This window comes from Plectrocnemia conspersa, unplaced genomic scaffold (assembly GCF_051122295.1).
Source record: "Plectrocnemia conspersa isolate PC_06_02 unplaced genomic scaffold, ASM5112229v1 ptg000004l, whole genome shotgun sequence".
Taxonomy (NCBI): domain Eukaryota; kingdom Metazoa; phylum Arthropoda; class Insecta; order Trichoptera; family Polycentropodidae; genus Plectrocnemia; species Plectrocnemia conspersa.
In genome coordinates this window covers 20,232,986-20,249,392 of record NW_028277168.1, presented here as the reverse complement: position 1 = coordinate 20,249,392, position 16,407 = coordinate 20,232,986, and the positions used below count along the sequence as shown (strand labels likewise).

Genomic DNA, 16,407 nt, shown 5'->3' with positions numbered 1-16,407 from the left:
ATATACAACTACACTCCCCCATTAAAACGCATATATACATACAATATGTATACATAGATATAGTAGAAAATAATCAGTAGGTAAATATTGATCCCTGATATAATTGATATAGACAAAATTGTCAGTGTATAGCAGTTTCCATGCACCGTTGCAATTTTACTGAAAAAAATCGACCCGATAAGATGATGCAACGTGGCAAATATGGCAACGTACTTTTTACGATTGTCCATTCCAGAAAATCATCCCTAATTATATTAAATTAAAAAAATACTACAACGAATAAATATATAATGCGCCATTAATCACTATCAACATATCGAGACTATTTTAAAACTATATATTAATTTATATGTATTTATAATATGAAGACAAAAATTATATTAAATAATTACCAATTTTGTTAAATTATCAGCATTCTCAAAATAAAATAACATTGAAAAATAAGTAAATTTGCTCTATAAAGCGATTTAAAAAAATATACACAAAAAAAATTACAACAATAACAAGTTGGCATTAAAAGCTTAAAAAAAATCAGCAATTAAATATAATAAATAACAAATAAATATGACCAACGCTTTTTTGCACTCGCGTCTAAAATAAGAACTATCTGCACACAAATAACTGCGGAAAAAATCAACTGGTCGATATATTAAAATAATATTTCTTTCAATAAACGTTAATAAACATCTTTTAAAATATTAAAAATGCCATAGCTCACCATTTTCTGTTAACAATGGAATGATCGACGTAAAATAATATAACAAAGACGTCATTTATGAAGCAAAGGGAAGATACATTGAAACATTAAGAAAATGGCCAACTATATATATATATATATATATAATCAATATTAAATTAAATATACGTATATATGAGCAGCCTCCACGTGCCATATCTTTATATTTTATATACTGACAAAAAAAGATAAAATTATAAGATCGCAGTGCAAAGCCAGGTACATAATTATGTGATATAATAATAAACGAGGATTATAAAATACAGTTAGATTAAGGTTTGTTCATGCAGGAATATGAACCGATTGCACTGAGTTTTTTGCCGATCTTGGACGCTACTTTTCTAAAAGATGTTCTCCATAAAAAAATATTCTTTAATTCCACCATTTATAAGAGTTCTTCCCAAAGGGATCGATTATGGCAAATGAAACATTTTTTCACACATAATACTGATACAGAAAAATCAACATGTAAATGGACAAGTCGTCGGCTGCATCGAACAAGTTTAAAAATCGTCGATTTCAATTCAAAAACAAATATTATCAATACACCAACCATCAACAATATTGCTTATCACATTGTAATATATATATTTACAATAACAACGATTCGTGAAAGCATTGCACTAACGATGGACAAATTTCATTACACTGATCCAGTTTTGTAAAAATTACACTGTCTAGCGATAAAAGTATATTAACTACCGTGTAAAATAGTATAATATATCAATATATATATATATAGTGTATATATATATATATATATCCACAAGGCAAAATTGGCACTTATACAAAACATTCTTCGTCTAAAATTATTATATCACTCAATATAAATTGTATGCATTATAGATGAAAGGCTACGTAGGACTGCTTCCTCTGGTAGGGGTGTTCGACCCATTGTATGGGCGATTAGAATTGCACAACATCGTGTAAACACTGTCTACCTTACTCAGCTTCTCGAAGAACGGAATAAGATTCAATAGTTCAGAGTCAGTCATGTCGTCAAACCACGATGCAACGGGAATCTGTCAAACGAGTAAACCATTATTATTCATGTATATTATGCATTTCATAGAACAGTATTACTCGTCGAATTAAAACATGTTTATAATTTGTCACAATCTCACTGAAGTTTTCCGTTTTAATTCAATGAGTATATACCGCAAGAAGAATTGTTAACATACAGCATTGTCTGGATGAAATATATACGAAGCGGGTGAGTTGTCAACGATGACGACCCTCCTCAAATCTCTGCCGAGTTTGTTCAGATCTTTGACATAATTGCCGTGATGGAGCACACAGCTCTCTCTGAACAGTCGAGCTCTGAACACGCCCCACCTGTCCAAAAGATCAGCCACAGGGTCAGCGTACTTCGCGAGCGAAGCAGTGAAAAGCACGCATTCGTAGAGTTCTCCTGCCCGCCGCAGGAACTCGTCCACGTGAGGTCGCTTCAGAACGTACACCTGATGGACGATGCCGTCTATCTCAACGGGCACGACAAAGTCAGCATTGTTTATAGGCTGGAAGAATAACCATTCGAATTAGAACGGGGCGCGTATGGACGAATCGTATATTAAATTTTATGCTTCACCTTGAAAGAACTATGTACAAGCGTCTCGTCTAGGTCTATAACCATACATTTTTTGTGCATGTCTTGATGCCTGACGGGCGGCAACAGCCATCTGGACGAATCCGAGGCGAGCACGAGAGGCGAAGACGGCGCACCATCCGCCGCCGGCGGACCTTTGCCGCGACCGCCACCGCCGCCCCAGCAGCATAAGAGCGATCGCAGGAATCCACTGCCGCTCGACTTCTTACTGGTGTTCCCGAGAACGCAGGCAGTCGCTTCATTATCATTATGTTCAGCTACAGCAACTGTTATATACAAGAAAAAAACATAGATTATAAATTTCAAGATTGAATTTCTCTAAAAGTACATAACTCAAAAATACTTTCTTTTTATGAAACAATGTTAATTTTATGCAATTCAATTTGTAAAAGTGAAAGTTCTCGAGTAGAATAATGCATTTTATACATTCATGGGAAAACTATTGGATTAAATTGAAATATATTTTAATTCACTATTGGTATAGTAGTAGTAAAAAAGCGATTATCAGACGTGTTCCTTAAATAAAAAAGTTGTTCTATGTCTTTGTACCTATTTTATGACTTGTTTTGATTTTCTAACAAGTCAGTTTTGAGAACCATGTATTTTGGACTATAATTTGAATGGTTATTGCAGAAAAAGTAAGGCATGGTTGCTCAGGATTTTACAAAATTTCGAAATGAAAGACAAGAAATCCATTTTGGTACTAATGTGATTCTATGTCAATGTAGACTTCCAAATCCATTAAAGTGGTTCGCTTGCAATTGGTTCCATCGACAACACAATCACACAAAATCCACTGTTCTGTGTTTATGCTGTGAGCTCGTTTAATACTTAATAAATCCACCCTTCACGATTTTTGGGTATACTTTTTAGTTTTTAGTGGGTAATTTATGACATTCTAATAGACGAATTGTCCAGTCCTTTAAACCGCTTAATCCCCATGAAGGAGTATACTCGTCAAAAATATGTGATCCATTGTCCCCATGGACGATTTAACTCGCATGTTTTAGCATTGACTTTGATTTACCATATGGACGAAACTCTCAATGACCTACTCGCTAACTGAAAAATAAAATTAATGATACACTTAAGTCATTTTCCAGCATTTTTTTATAATCATAGTTGAGTGAGTTTCTACCAAATTCAGTGGATGATATATAGTATTTAGATGTTACTTTCAAAGGATTTAAAAAAAAATTTTTTGTTGGAATCATCTAGTTTGACTTTAATTTTTATTACGCTTGCACATATTATGTATACATACACACACATTGCATTTCAATTTAATTAATAATTAAATTTTAATTTGATATGTTTGTGTTGTACTTTGTATAATTTTGGTTAAGAATTCAGTTTTTAAAATAAAGATAAATATATTTTTTAGTAATGTTTTCCACTTCCTATAGCTATATACTTCGGAAAAAGTCAGAGATTTTGGAAAGTTGTTTGCGAAAAAAACCAGTAATTATATATACAGTGAAATCTCTATGCAACGAATACAGAAATAACAAAATTCCCAGTATAACGAATCTTCATTCAATATTTTCATTTTAATGAACTGATCTCAGTATAACGAAATATTTTGATCAGAATTTAAGAATGACATTACAACTTGACGCAATATTTATCAGAATTCAGTTCGTCCTTCACTTGGCGTGTACCTGATGCGTTTACAAACGACATTTAGGGTGTTTCGCCGACCCTCAAAATATTTTTATAAAACATTTTTTTTAACAAATTTTATTGTGTTCATTACAGTATCCTTAAAAATAGACAAAAAAACGATCTTTCAATCTTGTAAGAGGTTATTTTGGTGCCGTAGTAATATGGTAATTAAAAATAAAATAAAAATATGTCTTCCTTACATTCAATATAACGAATTTTCAGTATAACGAAATTTTTCTTTGGTCCTGAGCTTCGCTATAGTGAGATTTCACTGTATTAAGTTGCAAATTGCCGAATTTGTAAGTGAAATTACAAATGCGATATTTTCAACATTTGCAAATTTATTTAATCAAAATAAATTCCACTTACTTCTAAGGACTTATTCTATCGAGAAACCAAATTAAAAATACTACTTTTTAAATAAATCTCGATTTTTTGCTTCCATAAAGTTTTCGAACCTCTAAATTACTTACGCATTCCTTAAATATAATTCCATGTGGTGAATAGGTGAAAACCTGTTAGAGAGAGATGCTGTAAAATTTCATAATTTGGATAATTAAATTTTCTAATGGTAATTTGTTATGCATATGGTCGAGCGACGTCATGCAGTATAATTGATCCATATTTGTTTATTAAAATTGGCTGTTATTTTTAATTTTTCGTTCATATAATGAATTTTACGACAATATGAAATAGCTGTAATTGATTTTCCTGGTTTAAAAAAATACTAAAGAACCATTCTTTTAGCGGTCCATCAAACAGTGACCATTATCATCTTTTGGTGCAATGATAGCATAGGTGCGTGTCCTGAGGCTTGATCTGCATTCAACTATTGTCTGGATCATTTTCTGTTATCATACAGAATCCACTTTTTATTACAGGTAATAAATCGTTTCAAAAATGTATTTTTTCAAGCGTTTCCGTTTTAAACTATCAGTCAATTTGGGTGGTACTAACTGTTTAGCTTTTTAACCTTTCCTAACGCAGCGAGGTGGCGAGACTTTCACCAGTCTTCAATTTCTCTTCGTTTTTAGTCTGCCCCAAAGCTAATTTTGAAAATTCGTATTGCCAAAACAGATTTTTTTCAACTATAATTGGATTGTTTTCTGGATAGCTGTCCGTTCTCTAAGCGTCAAATTTAAACTACAGTTGCGTAATGAGTTGTTTTTTATATTCACGATGATAAAATCAGTAAACGGCAAATTGTGGATCGCATACCAATTAAATATAAAATAAATTTGTGTTTAGTATCACCAAATATACATATTTTTAAAATAACAATACAGATTATAATAAAATGATGGTGAAATACGTTTACTCATAAAAACAACAAATATTTAACTTTATGACCTCTACAATAATTTCTTTATTTTTAACATTTACGGATGATTTACGTGGTGATATTCGCACGACTGTTCAACTTTGATACCGTTGACAATGAAAATTGTGGATACATCGTCACATATTTTGATACCAGTTTCTCAGGCATCTTATCAATAACAGTGTCTCAGTGACTCCCAACCGGTGGTATCCGTAGGTCCAAGTATTGGTGGCAAATCCCAGGTTAATAATTAATGAATATGTTTAAAGGCCATAAGTAATAAAACAAGGGGAAAAAGGAAACTAAAATTGATACGTATATCGATGGCGAAATTTGCCTTTCTAAGATGTACTTGCTTAAAACGACTAACCAAGTAGTTGCTATGCAAGTAGCCAATATTGGGATTTTTGGTCTAGCCCCGCACAGTTTTAAGTGAGCATCGGATATTTTAGTTATTTTTTGCCGCTGCAAGAAAGCATTTGTAGAATTTTTTTACCGCCTCCAAAATTGTAATTATTTTGTTTTGTGATTTTACTGCAATTGTTACAAGATGAATGAAAGAGAAAAAAACACCTTCTAGCGAATATGTAGAAAACATGGATGATCAGTGATTCTGAAGAAGTTATTGGGCCAAAAGTACACATAAGTGCAAGATGGCGCGAAGAAGACGTTAGGAAGAAAAATAACCGTAAATACGTAGCTTTGGCTCACTTGTGAAAATGTAGATGTTATAATCCCAGAATTATAAAAAACGGTTAGCTTTACTATTAATTACAGCAATAGTTTGAAAAAATTCCAATCCTAGAATTAAAACTCCACACCATACAAAAATAAATATTAAATTTCATTAGTGTTAAAATATACAGCATTTTAAAATAATCATAAAATAAGTGTTTAATATACAAGAGTCAGTGCGCAATAACCTCGTTTAACGTGTAATCATAATGTGCTCTTAAATTTGTGCCCTGTGATTGGTCGTTTAAGTTTTCAGATATTGGTTTCTTAAATTATTTTAGATGATGAAGTTGAAACGACGAAATAAAAGAATATAACTGAATATAGACAAATTGGTAAAACTTTCAGTAATATTGTTTCAAATTTTACTGAATTTTTTGCATCATTATGGTAGCTTGACATGGTTTTTCTCTTATCGTTTTATATTTGTACATATGTTAAAAGTAGCTCTATGATATTTAAAAATTATAAGCTTCAACAAAAATGATTAGATCGACCTTATTCAAAGCATTTGTAAATAAAAGCAGAATATTATAGAAAAAGCAAAAACACAATTAATTTTGATTAGGCAGCAGAAAAACAAAATCTGGAAAGTAAGAATAAGTAAAAAATAAAATAGAAGACTTGAAAATGATACTCGCACAAGTTGCTTCATCATCGTATTCGTATAATAAAAGGTTAATTGCGTCGTTGCGTTTTAAAAAAATATCAGTTATTTGCATGGTCAATAAAGCGAGCGTTAGGACCAGCTTTTATCGCTTGACGATATTTGGGAAATTCCAAGGTCAAATCGATTTCAGCCAGCAACACGGCAACACACCAGAGGACAGCGCGTGAACACATTTGACATTTGCGGTTTCGAATCGGCACGAGACGCGAAACCGGTGACGTCACGGGGAATTAACGCACGGAGAGCCGCCTCCGTTTTTCCAGTTTCGTTACGTAAATAAGAGGGCGTCGCGCGTGGTGAACGCAAAGGGCGGACGCGGACAGGGAGCTTCGCTTCTCGCCTCGGGAGAAGGACCGATTTAGGCGTCGAGGCGTTCGCGCAATTTGTCGTTTATTTATACTCGCTAGCCGATAAAAAGGGGCGGCGCACCCACCTCTGTCCGATTGCGACTGCGGCTGACGGCCGAGGTGCGCCGCGGGCGGGCGCTCCTCCGGCCTCGGCGCCTGGGCGATGATCCCGGCCTCCATGGGGCCGCCGCCCGCCCGCCGCCCGACAAGATGGCGGCGCCACACGCGCGCTCGCGCTACCAACCGTCCCGACATAAATGCGGAACTACCAACGCGACCCGCCGATTCGCGGCCATGGCCGACTTTATTGTTTACTCCTTTTACCCCACCTGACATTTTTTTTCAACTTTTAATTATATAAATATTTCATTCGTATTCAAATATACCGAGTAATATTTTTCATTGTAGTTCATCAAAAAGGGCTTCGTTGAATAGAGGCGAAGTTGAGAAACCAATGAATTGTATTCAAATTTGCTATTATATATAGCAGTGCTTCCCAAATTAGGGGCCGTAGGATAAAAAAATTAATGAAATTTGTGACCGATTCAACAGATTTAAAATATTTAAATAATTTTATACTGTAAATCCTAAAAAAAATAAAATAGACAACGTTTTCTTAGTGAATACATAAAAAAATATTAAAAGATATTATCCAGTGGTAAGTAAAGAGAAGTTGGTATCCAAATTTTAATGTTATGTATGAAAATTTTACTTTTAGTGATTTACCCAACATCAACGCCTTATCCCGATATATACAGGATAATAAATTAGTAGATATATTTTCCGAACTGACAAAATAATTAAAATTATTTTAGTTAATGTTTAATAATTAAAATTATTTTTGCCACTTGTATCTATAGTTGGTGCCGAACTATAAAACATATAAAAACATTTTTTTTAAATCGACTGGTGAATATCGGTTGAATGTTCTAGCCTTACTATCTATTCATAAGGATTATTTACAAGAAATCCAACATTTCTTCATAAGAAACAAAGAAGAGCAGAATTTTTACAATAAAACAGAAAATATGTGTGTCTGTCTGACATAAGAAATCCCAAGCTGTGAACAGTAGCGATGTGATATTTGCACAGATTTTTTTTTTTAAATAATAACGACCAAAAAAAATTAACAATGGTAATTACAAACTTTCTTTCAAATAGTCATCAAAATTTAAAAACATTTCCAAACCTCTTTTAGCCAACCGCGTTTGCCACAATATTATTTTCTTTTGAAATGCATCCACTTTACCTCTACTTGCGTGAACAAGTCTTTAAATTGCACTTGTAAATATATATTTTGTTCATTTAACAGCGAAAAAATATCTGCCAGGTATGCAAGCTTCACAAAGTAGAATTGGTTTTTACTTACATCTGTTGATTCTGCAAGTTGAATTGAATAAAATGGCGAGCTTTTCACTATTTTCATAACTCGACATCTTTAGCCATGTCTTCAATTCTGCGCTTGACAGTGTTAGCTGACATAGTAATTGCTTTCAGTTGCCGAACAGCCTGTTTTCCAAAAACCTCTTCACTGGCTCCATTAAGTCTCATTTTCGCTTTAATATGAATAAACCGAAAAAAAAATTATGTCCAGATATAAAGGGCAATGATGAAAAAATTTTAAACAGCAGTAAGTGCATTTGGCGAGTCTGAGGATTCATAGAATTTTCGAGTCTACTCTTTTTTATTTTACCTAATAACCTAATATATCAACAACCGCTGCATACAAAAACAGTTCAAAAGCATTGACATACACAAATTGTTAAACGCCCAACAATACAATTTTTTGTAATGAGTGACACTTACGGCTACATTTAATTCCTCATCATAAGCGTTCTTTCTCTATATTATTTTATCCTGCTTAAAGTTCATATCACCATTTTCTGTTTATAACGTTGCCATAAACAGACACCAGTTGGCGAATTATAGAAATTTCTTCTTTCGCAAAATAGAAAATGAATCACTAAACCACTTTCCAGTCACAGTACTTTTTTAAAAATAACTCAAAAACGTCTGTCACGGATCCACCCTTTCCTATGTAGCGGTACAAAAAAATGCAGTCGTAAAAAATATTCGTACAAATTAAATTTTTAACAGAAAAAGTTATATTTTTCCTGAGAAATATGCAGATTTTTGAGATGAGAATTCACAAAATACAAATTTTCGAGTTAACTCGCGCATGACCGGGAAAGGGTTAATGAACCTAGCAATCGGCGAGATTAAGAATTGCCACAGCCATTCTTAAAACACTATAAACACAACGTTGCCGCAACTGAAGCCTGATCAACAGATTTCAATTTTAATTTATGCATTTATGGTTTTGTTTAATCTAGTAATTCAAATTTTTTATAGTATGGTTAGCATAAAGTATGTTTAACAGTTCATTAGATAAATGACTTCCGATTTCATTCGATGACCTGAAAATATTCACAAAACTTGTCAAGCTCGGACATTTTGTATATTTTGTATAAGTTATAGATTCGTAGAGATAATAGTCACAGTTTTCAATTTAGTATCAGAATTTTGTATTAAATTAAATAAAATGTTGATTTCACACAAATTTATTAATTTCAACTGTCAATATATTATACAATTAAAATGCATTTCATGCATTAATGTAAACATTTCAAATTTTTATCAAGACAAGAAAAACAAACAGTCGATGTGGTCAAAGTAATTTAAGTGATTTGGCTGTGATTTACACAATAAAACATACAAAAGTATAAAAACACTCTAAAATACAGGTTGATAAATAAATTAAAATGGCTACTGGCGCCTAAATAAATGGTTCTTATATCATATTTAAAATATAATTATAACAAATTAATAAAAATATATTAACTTAAATTACAATATAAACAAATAGTTAATTTTTTGATCGAGAAAATATTTATAGGAACAGAATTTCGATACTGTTATTCTAGTGATTAAAAATAATAAAAATCACAGATTCGATATTTAGAAAATTTGTAAAACGCTTTTAACATAATTCATTTTGCACTTTCGAATAAAATGTATATCAAAATGGACAAATCTATTTAAAATATTTTTCACACACATATTATATATACAATAGTTTTATATATATATATATATATTTCATAGAAACTAATCGAGTCTTTTGTATAAATTTACAAATATCACAATTCGTAATTTATTTTGTATGTATCAAAAAAATACTCATATAAAAAATCATTTGGAGCACTCGACGGATAGCGACGGTTATTATTTCCGCTTCATGTATTTAGCTCTACGTGTGATTCTACCGCAAAATAAGCCGGCTATGAACGTCATTCCGACGAACGTAAGCAAAACAATCAAAAAATACTTTTTGGCAGGCGACGTGACTACTTGATCGTATAAATCTTGAAAATCCTCCGGCACCATGATCTGGAAAATGTTAACAAACATAATTACCATTAGATTCTATTCGAAGCGTTCGAATACTTCTGATCAATAATACATATACTTACAATTGCTGCGCTTTTAAACATTTCCATGCGTTTAGTCAACTGTGTCTTGCAATCGACTTCCAGTTCTTTATTTTCATCTGTCATAATCATTTGTAGACATTTTATATCTAAAAAAATCCATATCTAATTATTTTTTGTCATACATAAATACAATAGTCGAAGCAATCGATCATATAGATCTTACGTCTTCCGTTGCCTTGTTCTAAATGATTACACCACTTTAAAAGATCCAGAGAGCAAGCTCGCTGTAACAATGGATCGGCATGGATATCAGCCCTCGATTCGCCGATCAAGGCTGCCACTTCCGTACGACACTCTTCAGAAGCTATCTTTCTATGTAAAAATGCTTGTTTCAAACATTCTTCAACCTAAAAGATAATAGATCAGTAATATATTGACATAATTATTATTAAATAAATATATTTTTATATATTACTTCTCCGTTGGCTGTGGTGTCGGAACTATCTGTCGGTTTACAAATAGTTTCAATTTCTACATGGCACATCGTACTGAGCAAAGGATCTAAGTGATAATTGAGCGCTTGTTCCCTCAACACGGATGCGACTTGATGTTCACAATTGGAACTCAATTTCGATTCACGGAACTTGTTCTTCAAACACGAAATTACTTTTCCTTGAAGTTCTTTATCTTGAGGTTCGTTTGCTTTAACGAAAATAAAAATACGTAATCGAATGATTATTTATTTAATTGCATTTGCAATTTTTATTAAAATTTCGTTAACTGAACGATGATGCTAATTATTTCAAAAAAGATTTACCGATTATACTGGAGCAAAACTTCTTTATATCTAGTTTGCAAGATGTTTGTAATGCAGGATTAAATCTATAGTCTGAATTTTGATCGATCATTCTGTGGACGACAATAGTCTTGCATTTGTCATCAAAAGTGGCTTCTTCTTTGTGAATCTAAAAGCGTTTCGATGCATTAGTTACTATATAAAAATGCTAATTACACAATACGAATAAGTGTATATATTACCTTTAAACAATCCAATACTTTAATGGGGTCGGTGTCACGGCAAAACAACGATATCATTGGACCGCAAGTGGTGATAAGATTGTAATCTACAGAATTGTCGTTTAACTCTTGTTTTTTAACAGAAAACAGCGCATTTTGGCAATTGAGACTCAGCTTTCCTCGAATGTTTTGCAGACATTCCAAAGCTTGCGATGCGCCGTGTTCGACTTTAGGACAGAACGTTTTAAGATCGTTCTTGCAAGCGGCGGCCAGTCTCGGGTCGTAGTCGATGTTCTCTTTCTGTTGGAATAGCTGCGTTCTCAACTGCTGTCGGCAATCTTTCGGAATGCTGTGTCTGTTTCCGTCTATGGTGTCGTTTCGAATGGTCTCGCTCAAGCAATATATCACTTCGCTCTTAGTTTTGGCTTGAGAACAAAACCGCTTGACGTACGAACGGCACGCTTCTTTGAACTTAAAAGTGAAATGATAGTTTTTGAGCGATATCAACTGGAAATGTTCGATAGCTGCGCGACACTTGAGCTCCGTTCGAACTGTCGGATCGTTCTTATGCGATATCAAACATTCCATGACGTCGCCTTCGTCTTTGCCGTTTCGTAAGACGGTGGGACAGAATTTTTCCATGACGTTGAAGCAGTTCTTCATGATGACGGGGTTCAATTCGACGTGACCGGCTTGAGCTTCCGTGAAATTGGAGACTGCCAATCGACATTTTTCGGATAGAGTTTCTAGTTTAGTTTGCAAGCACGATATCTCTTCGCCTTTGGCCGTTTTGTCATAGCACAATAGCGCGAGATCGTCGAGACAAGCTTCTTCGATCTCGGGTTGAAGATCGACGCTCACGGCTCTCTGTCTCATGACCCGTCTCACTTCTTGCAAACAGAACGGCGATAATTGAATGTCGAGTTTGTTTTGGTAAGCGTATCGGTATAGGCAAGGTAAAATCAGAGGTCCTCTCTCCGGATCCATCTGTCCGTCTTCGTTAGCCCAGCTTTTCTTCGCGTGACAATAAGCCGTCGCGTCTCTCTTGCATGCTCTGTACAGCTGCGGGTCCAGTTTGAAGTCTCTGGCCACGAAATATTGAATCTGAACGACTGCAGCTCCACATTCTTCGGTCATAAATGCGCTTCCCAACTTTTCCACCAGACAGGACATCACTCGTCCCTCTCCTCCGGATATTTCTTTGCAAGCCGCGTCGACTACCGGTTTGCAGGCCTGCCGCAAAACAGGATCGACTCTCCAATCTTCGCCGGCATCCGTCAGCTCGATCAAATTCTCGAGAGCCCTCTGACAGATCACGTCCAGTCTGGCCGTTTTCCGCTTTTGCCTCGCGTGTTCCATCAGGCAGTGTATAGTCTTGCCGCCGTATTCTATGGGACTGCAAAATTTGCTTATGTCGTTCACGCAGTCGTGCATTATCTCCGGAGATAGACGGTAGTCTTCCAGTAACATTTTTCTGTGATCGATCATTTCCGCTCTGCATTCGGACGATATTTTACTACTATTCTTGGAAACGGCTTCGAGACAAACTAAGATTTGAGCCAATCGAAGATCTTTGTCTTCTGAAATGCCTCTTCTGCATCGATACGTTCTGATGTCCTCTCTGCACGCTCTGGCCAGTCCCCTGCTGACTTTGTAATCTTGAGCGATCAGCTTTTGCCGCCTCGACAATTGGTCTCGGCACTGCCTCGACATGGCTGAAATATAAAAATATTATTGCAAACAAATATTGTAATTTAGTTGAAGTTGAATCGAGTTTTGTGCTCGTGTGAATTTTTTTTTATCAATTTGACTATTAATAACCAGTTACCACAGTGGATTGTGGTTTTTAATGACCGACATATATTGCTGATAAAAATGTCCAGGTTACAACCATCTCTCAATAAAGCAAACCGTAGATATGATTGTCATATATTTCTACTCTATATGAAGGTACCCTAACAAGATAGCATTGTCATTTAGTAAATAGCTGTCTATTATTATTTTTTTTCTGCGAGTTCACTTTATTTTTTTCCAAATAAATCCTCATAGAAGAGGAAAAAAGGTGTTTCTAGTGTCAAAACATTTTCATAAAATGCATACATTTAAATTAAAAATAGATATTCTTCGCATAATTAACAATGGAGAAAAACATGCATAAATTGTACGGGTATTAAAATTGTCCACAGTATTGACAATTAGAAAAATAAAGGCAAGATCATGACTACGCAGTGAGTGCCGAGCATCTAGTTTATAATGGAAAATCTGATGTGGACGACTTATTGAAGATATGGAGAAAGTTCCCAAGATATTTGAAAACGATTTCTGTTAAGTCAGGCAATTATTTTCAAAAACCTTTATACAGATATAAAAGTAGTTAAGATTGCATTGAATTATTTTTTACATCCCTATATCACAAGTTCCAAACCTATTTTTTCTGTGGGGTAGCCGGATTAAAAGTAAACCAACAAAATATAAATTTGTGGTTATTAAGGGATTTTTTACTTTGCGGCCAATTTTCTTGTGCAAAATTAATTGTTATTGGTGGAAATTTTTTTACTTCGCGACTAATTTTCTTAAGTCAAATTAGTGGCTTAAAGAAAAAATCCTAAAATTTATCACAATGTGGTTATTTTTATTTGTTGTTTTTTTTATGTTGCCATTTTTAGTTTTTTACAGTTAAAAGTACACGTTTCATAAGATAAAAATAATCTATGAAATTGATCAGATTTTATCTTGTGATTTAATAGTTGATCATGATCGATTGGTTAAGAGCTCCATATTCTCTTAATTACTTGCGGCCCGATAAATAAAACTAAAAACTGAACGTGGTCCAAGACTTTGTGAAGTTTTAGACGATTTTAGAAGAAATGTGTCAGATTTGTGATAAACACAAAAAGGATACGTAACATAAAACATATAATATAAAAATAGAATTTAAATTTTTTATTTAGCATAGCTTTTAAATTATCTCATAATATACCAGTAAAATGAATATCATGATGAGATCGAGAATGTGTCGCAGGCTGGTGATGGACTTATGGGTCGTTTGTAATTGTAAAGCTAATGGCCATTTAAAATACATTAGCGTAATTTAAAATAGATCATGAAAAATATTATATATACATATTTACATAACTACACATTATTTATTTAATACCTAATCTATGGGCTGATTGCATGCGAGCACTATTACATAAAAACTGTAGATATTTGTATATGTTGAGAATATATATATATATATATATTTTGGACATTAACCCTTAAAGTCCAAAGGCATGTATGTCATGTCCAATATGATTTGAATTTTCTGAAGCCTTTTTGAATGATAAAAATTCCAGTATTATATTTCGTAAGTTACTTAGTGATACTTACATTATTATATTACGGTAAAAAAAGTTGGTAATTCGCAACCATTTTACCTGGAATTGTTAAATTAGTAAAATTCGTTGTAAAATCTGTTAAATTATCAATGGATTTTGGAAACTCAAAGTCCAGACGTGTGAATTGTTATCTACGGTTCTTAATCTAAAAAGTTTTGTTTTTAAATTTACGTACACATTTCGAGTGGGCATTTTTCATTTTATGTAGTTGAAAAAATCTGTGTTATGTCGTGCGAATATCAACAAGTAATTGACCGTAAAGCAGTGGTCACAAACCGGATGAAAAATAAATTGTTGTTCCGATTAGAATCCAATTAGAATTCATTGGCAATTAGACATACGTTTGTCTTTGTTTTTCACCAAAAAATAGCGAATTGACCGCTGCTCATTAAATACGCTGTAGTGTTTAAAACATTTAAATTTTATTAGTATGCGATTAAAATTTGATTGTACTAGATAATATATGGGATTTATTCACAGAAAAAAAATCTGTTTGATTGATTTTATTCAACTATTTTAATCTATTGTATCTAAAAAGGCTGCATTTGAATAAAAGATGATTGGAGATTTTGTTGAAATGCTTATTTACATGTTGAAGAAACTATAAAATAGTGGAATTGATATTGTATTGAGAATAAATTAGTGGGATCTCATAATAAAATTCTCACATCTATCTGATTTGTGCAGCATGAGGCATTTGTACGCGGATCCCGAACCCGAAGAGTCGGGACAAAATCTGGCCCGATCCTCGGCGCAGGCGGCGTACAGCTGTCTGTCGAGTTTGGCATCGTCGGCTTGCAATTCGGACAGATGTAATATTTCCCTCTTGCACGCGGCGTCGAGCTCTTCGATGCGCTCCTGCAGGCAGGCCAGGGTCTCGCCTTGGCCGAAGGGCGCGCCGCGATCTTTGCTCAGCCTGCCGCACGAGAAGCTCTCCACGTTGTTCTGGCAGTGCTTGACGAACGGCGCGACCAGTCTGAAGTCGCCGAAAGCCAGCCACTCCAACTTCTGCACGAAGGCGCGACAGGCGGAACCGCGAACGTCGGCTTTGGAGTCCAGGAGACAGCCGAGGTACTCGTCGCCTCTGTTCTCGCAAGCCTCGAGGACGGTCTCGGAGGCGCAGTGGGGCGCGGCTGCCCGTCGCATCGCGGACCCCTCGGCCAGCTCGCCGATCTTCGTCCAAGCGGCTTTCTCGCAGGAGGCCGGCAGCCGGGACAGAGTCTCGGCCGGTAGGTCGTGCAGACATAGCACCAGCGAGAGGCCATCGCCGTTGCCGGCGTTCCCGTCGCAGGCGAGCGCTTTGCACTCGTCGGCGTGGAGCTGATCGGGAGACGCGGGGGCCGCGAGGCACAAAAGCGCGGCCCAACGCCACCACATCTCGAACGCCGGTCGAACGTCAAATAGACGGACGGGCGACGGTGTAGCCAATAATAACGTTTTACTCCTATGGCAACATTATATCGTTTCTCGCAAAATTTTACAGAATTACAGATTTA

At 34.8% G+C, this 16,407-nt stretch overlaps 2 protein-coding genes across 2 annotated transcripts; both read right to left on the bottom strand.

Moving 5' to 3' along the window:
- Positions 1-1,452: 1,452 nt before the first annotated feature.
- LOC148236225 (carboxy-terminal domain RNA polymerase II polypeptide A small phosphatase 1-like) lies at positions 1,453-7,345 on the bottom strand. The gene is made up of 4 exons (XM_088185034.1): positions 7,167-7,345; positions 2,325-2,608; positions 1,918-2,253; positions 1,453-1,758 (listed from the first exon to the last, which is right to left on the bottom strand). The coding sequence occupies exons 1-4, from the start codon at positions 7,333-7,335 to the stop codon at positions 1,591-1,593; spliced, it is 957 nt and encodes a 318-aa protein (XP_088041160.1). The 5' UTR covers positions 7,336-7,345; the 3' UTR covers positions 1,453-1,590.
- Positions 7,346-10,197: 2,852 nt separating this feature from the next.
- On the bottom strand, positions 10,198-16,340 carry Glg1 (Golgi apparatus protein 1). The gene is made up of 7 exons (XM_088185011.1): positions 15,580-16,340; positions 11,553-13,246; positions 11,332-11,479; positions 10,990-11,216; positions 10,738-10,921; positions 10,554-10,660; positions 10,198-10,470 (listed from the first exon to the last, which is right to left on the bottom strand). Exons 1-7 carry the CDS (start codon positions 16,286-16,288, stop codon positions 10,306-10,308), a joined length of 3,234 nt encoding a protein of 1,077 aa, XP_088041137.1. The 5' UTR covers positions 16,289-16,340; the 3' UTR covers positions 10,198-10,305.
- Positions 16,341-16,407: the final 67 nt, after the last annotated feature.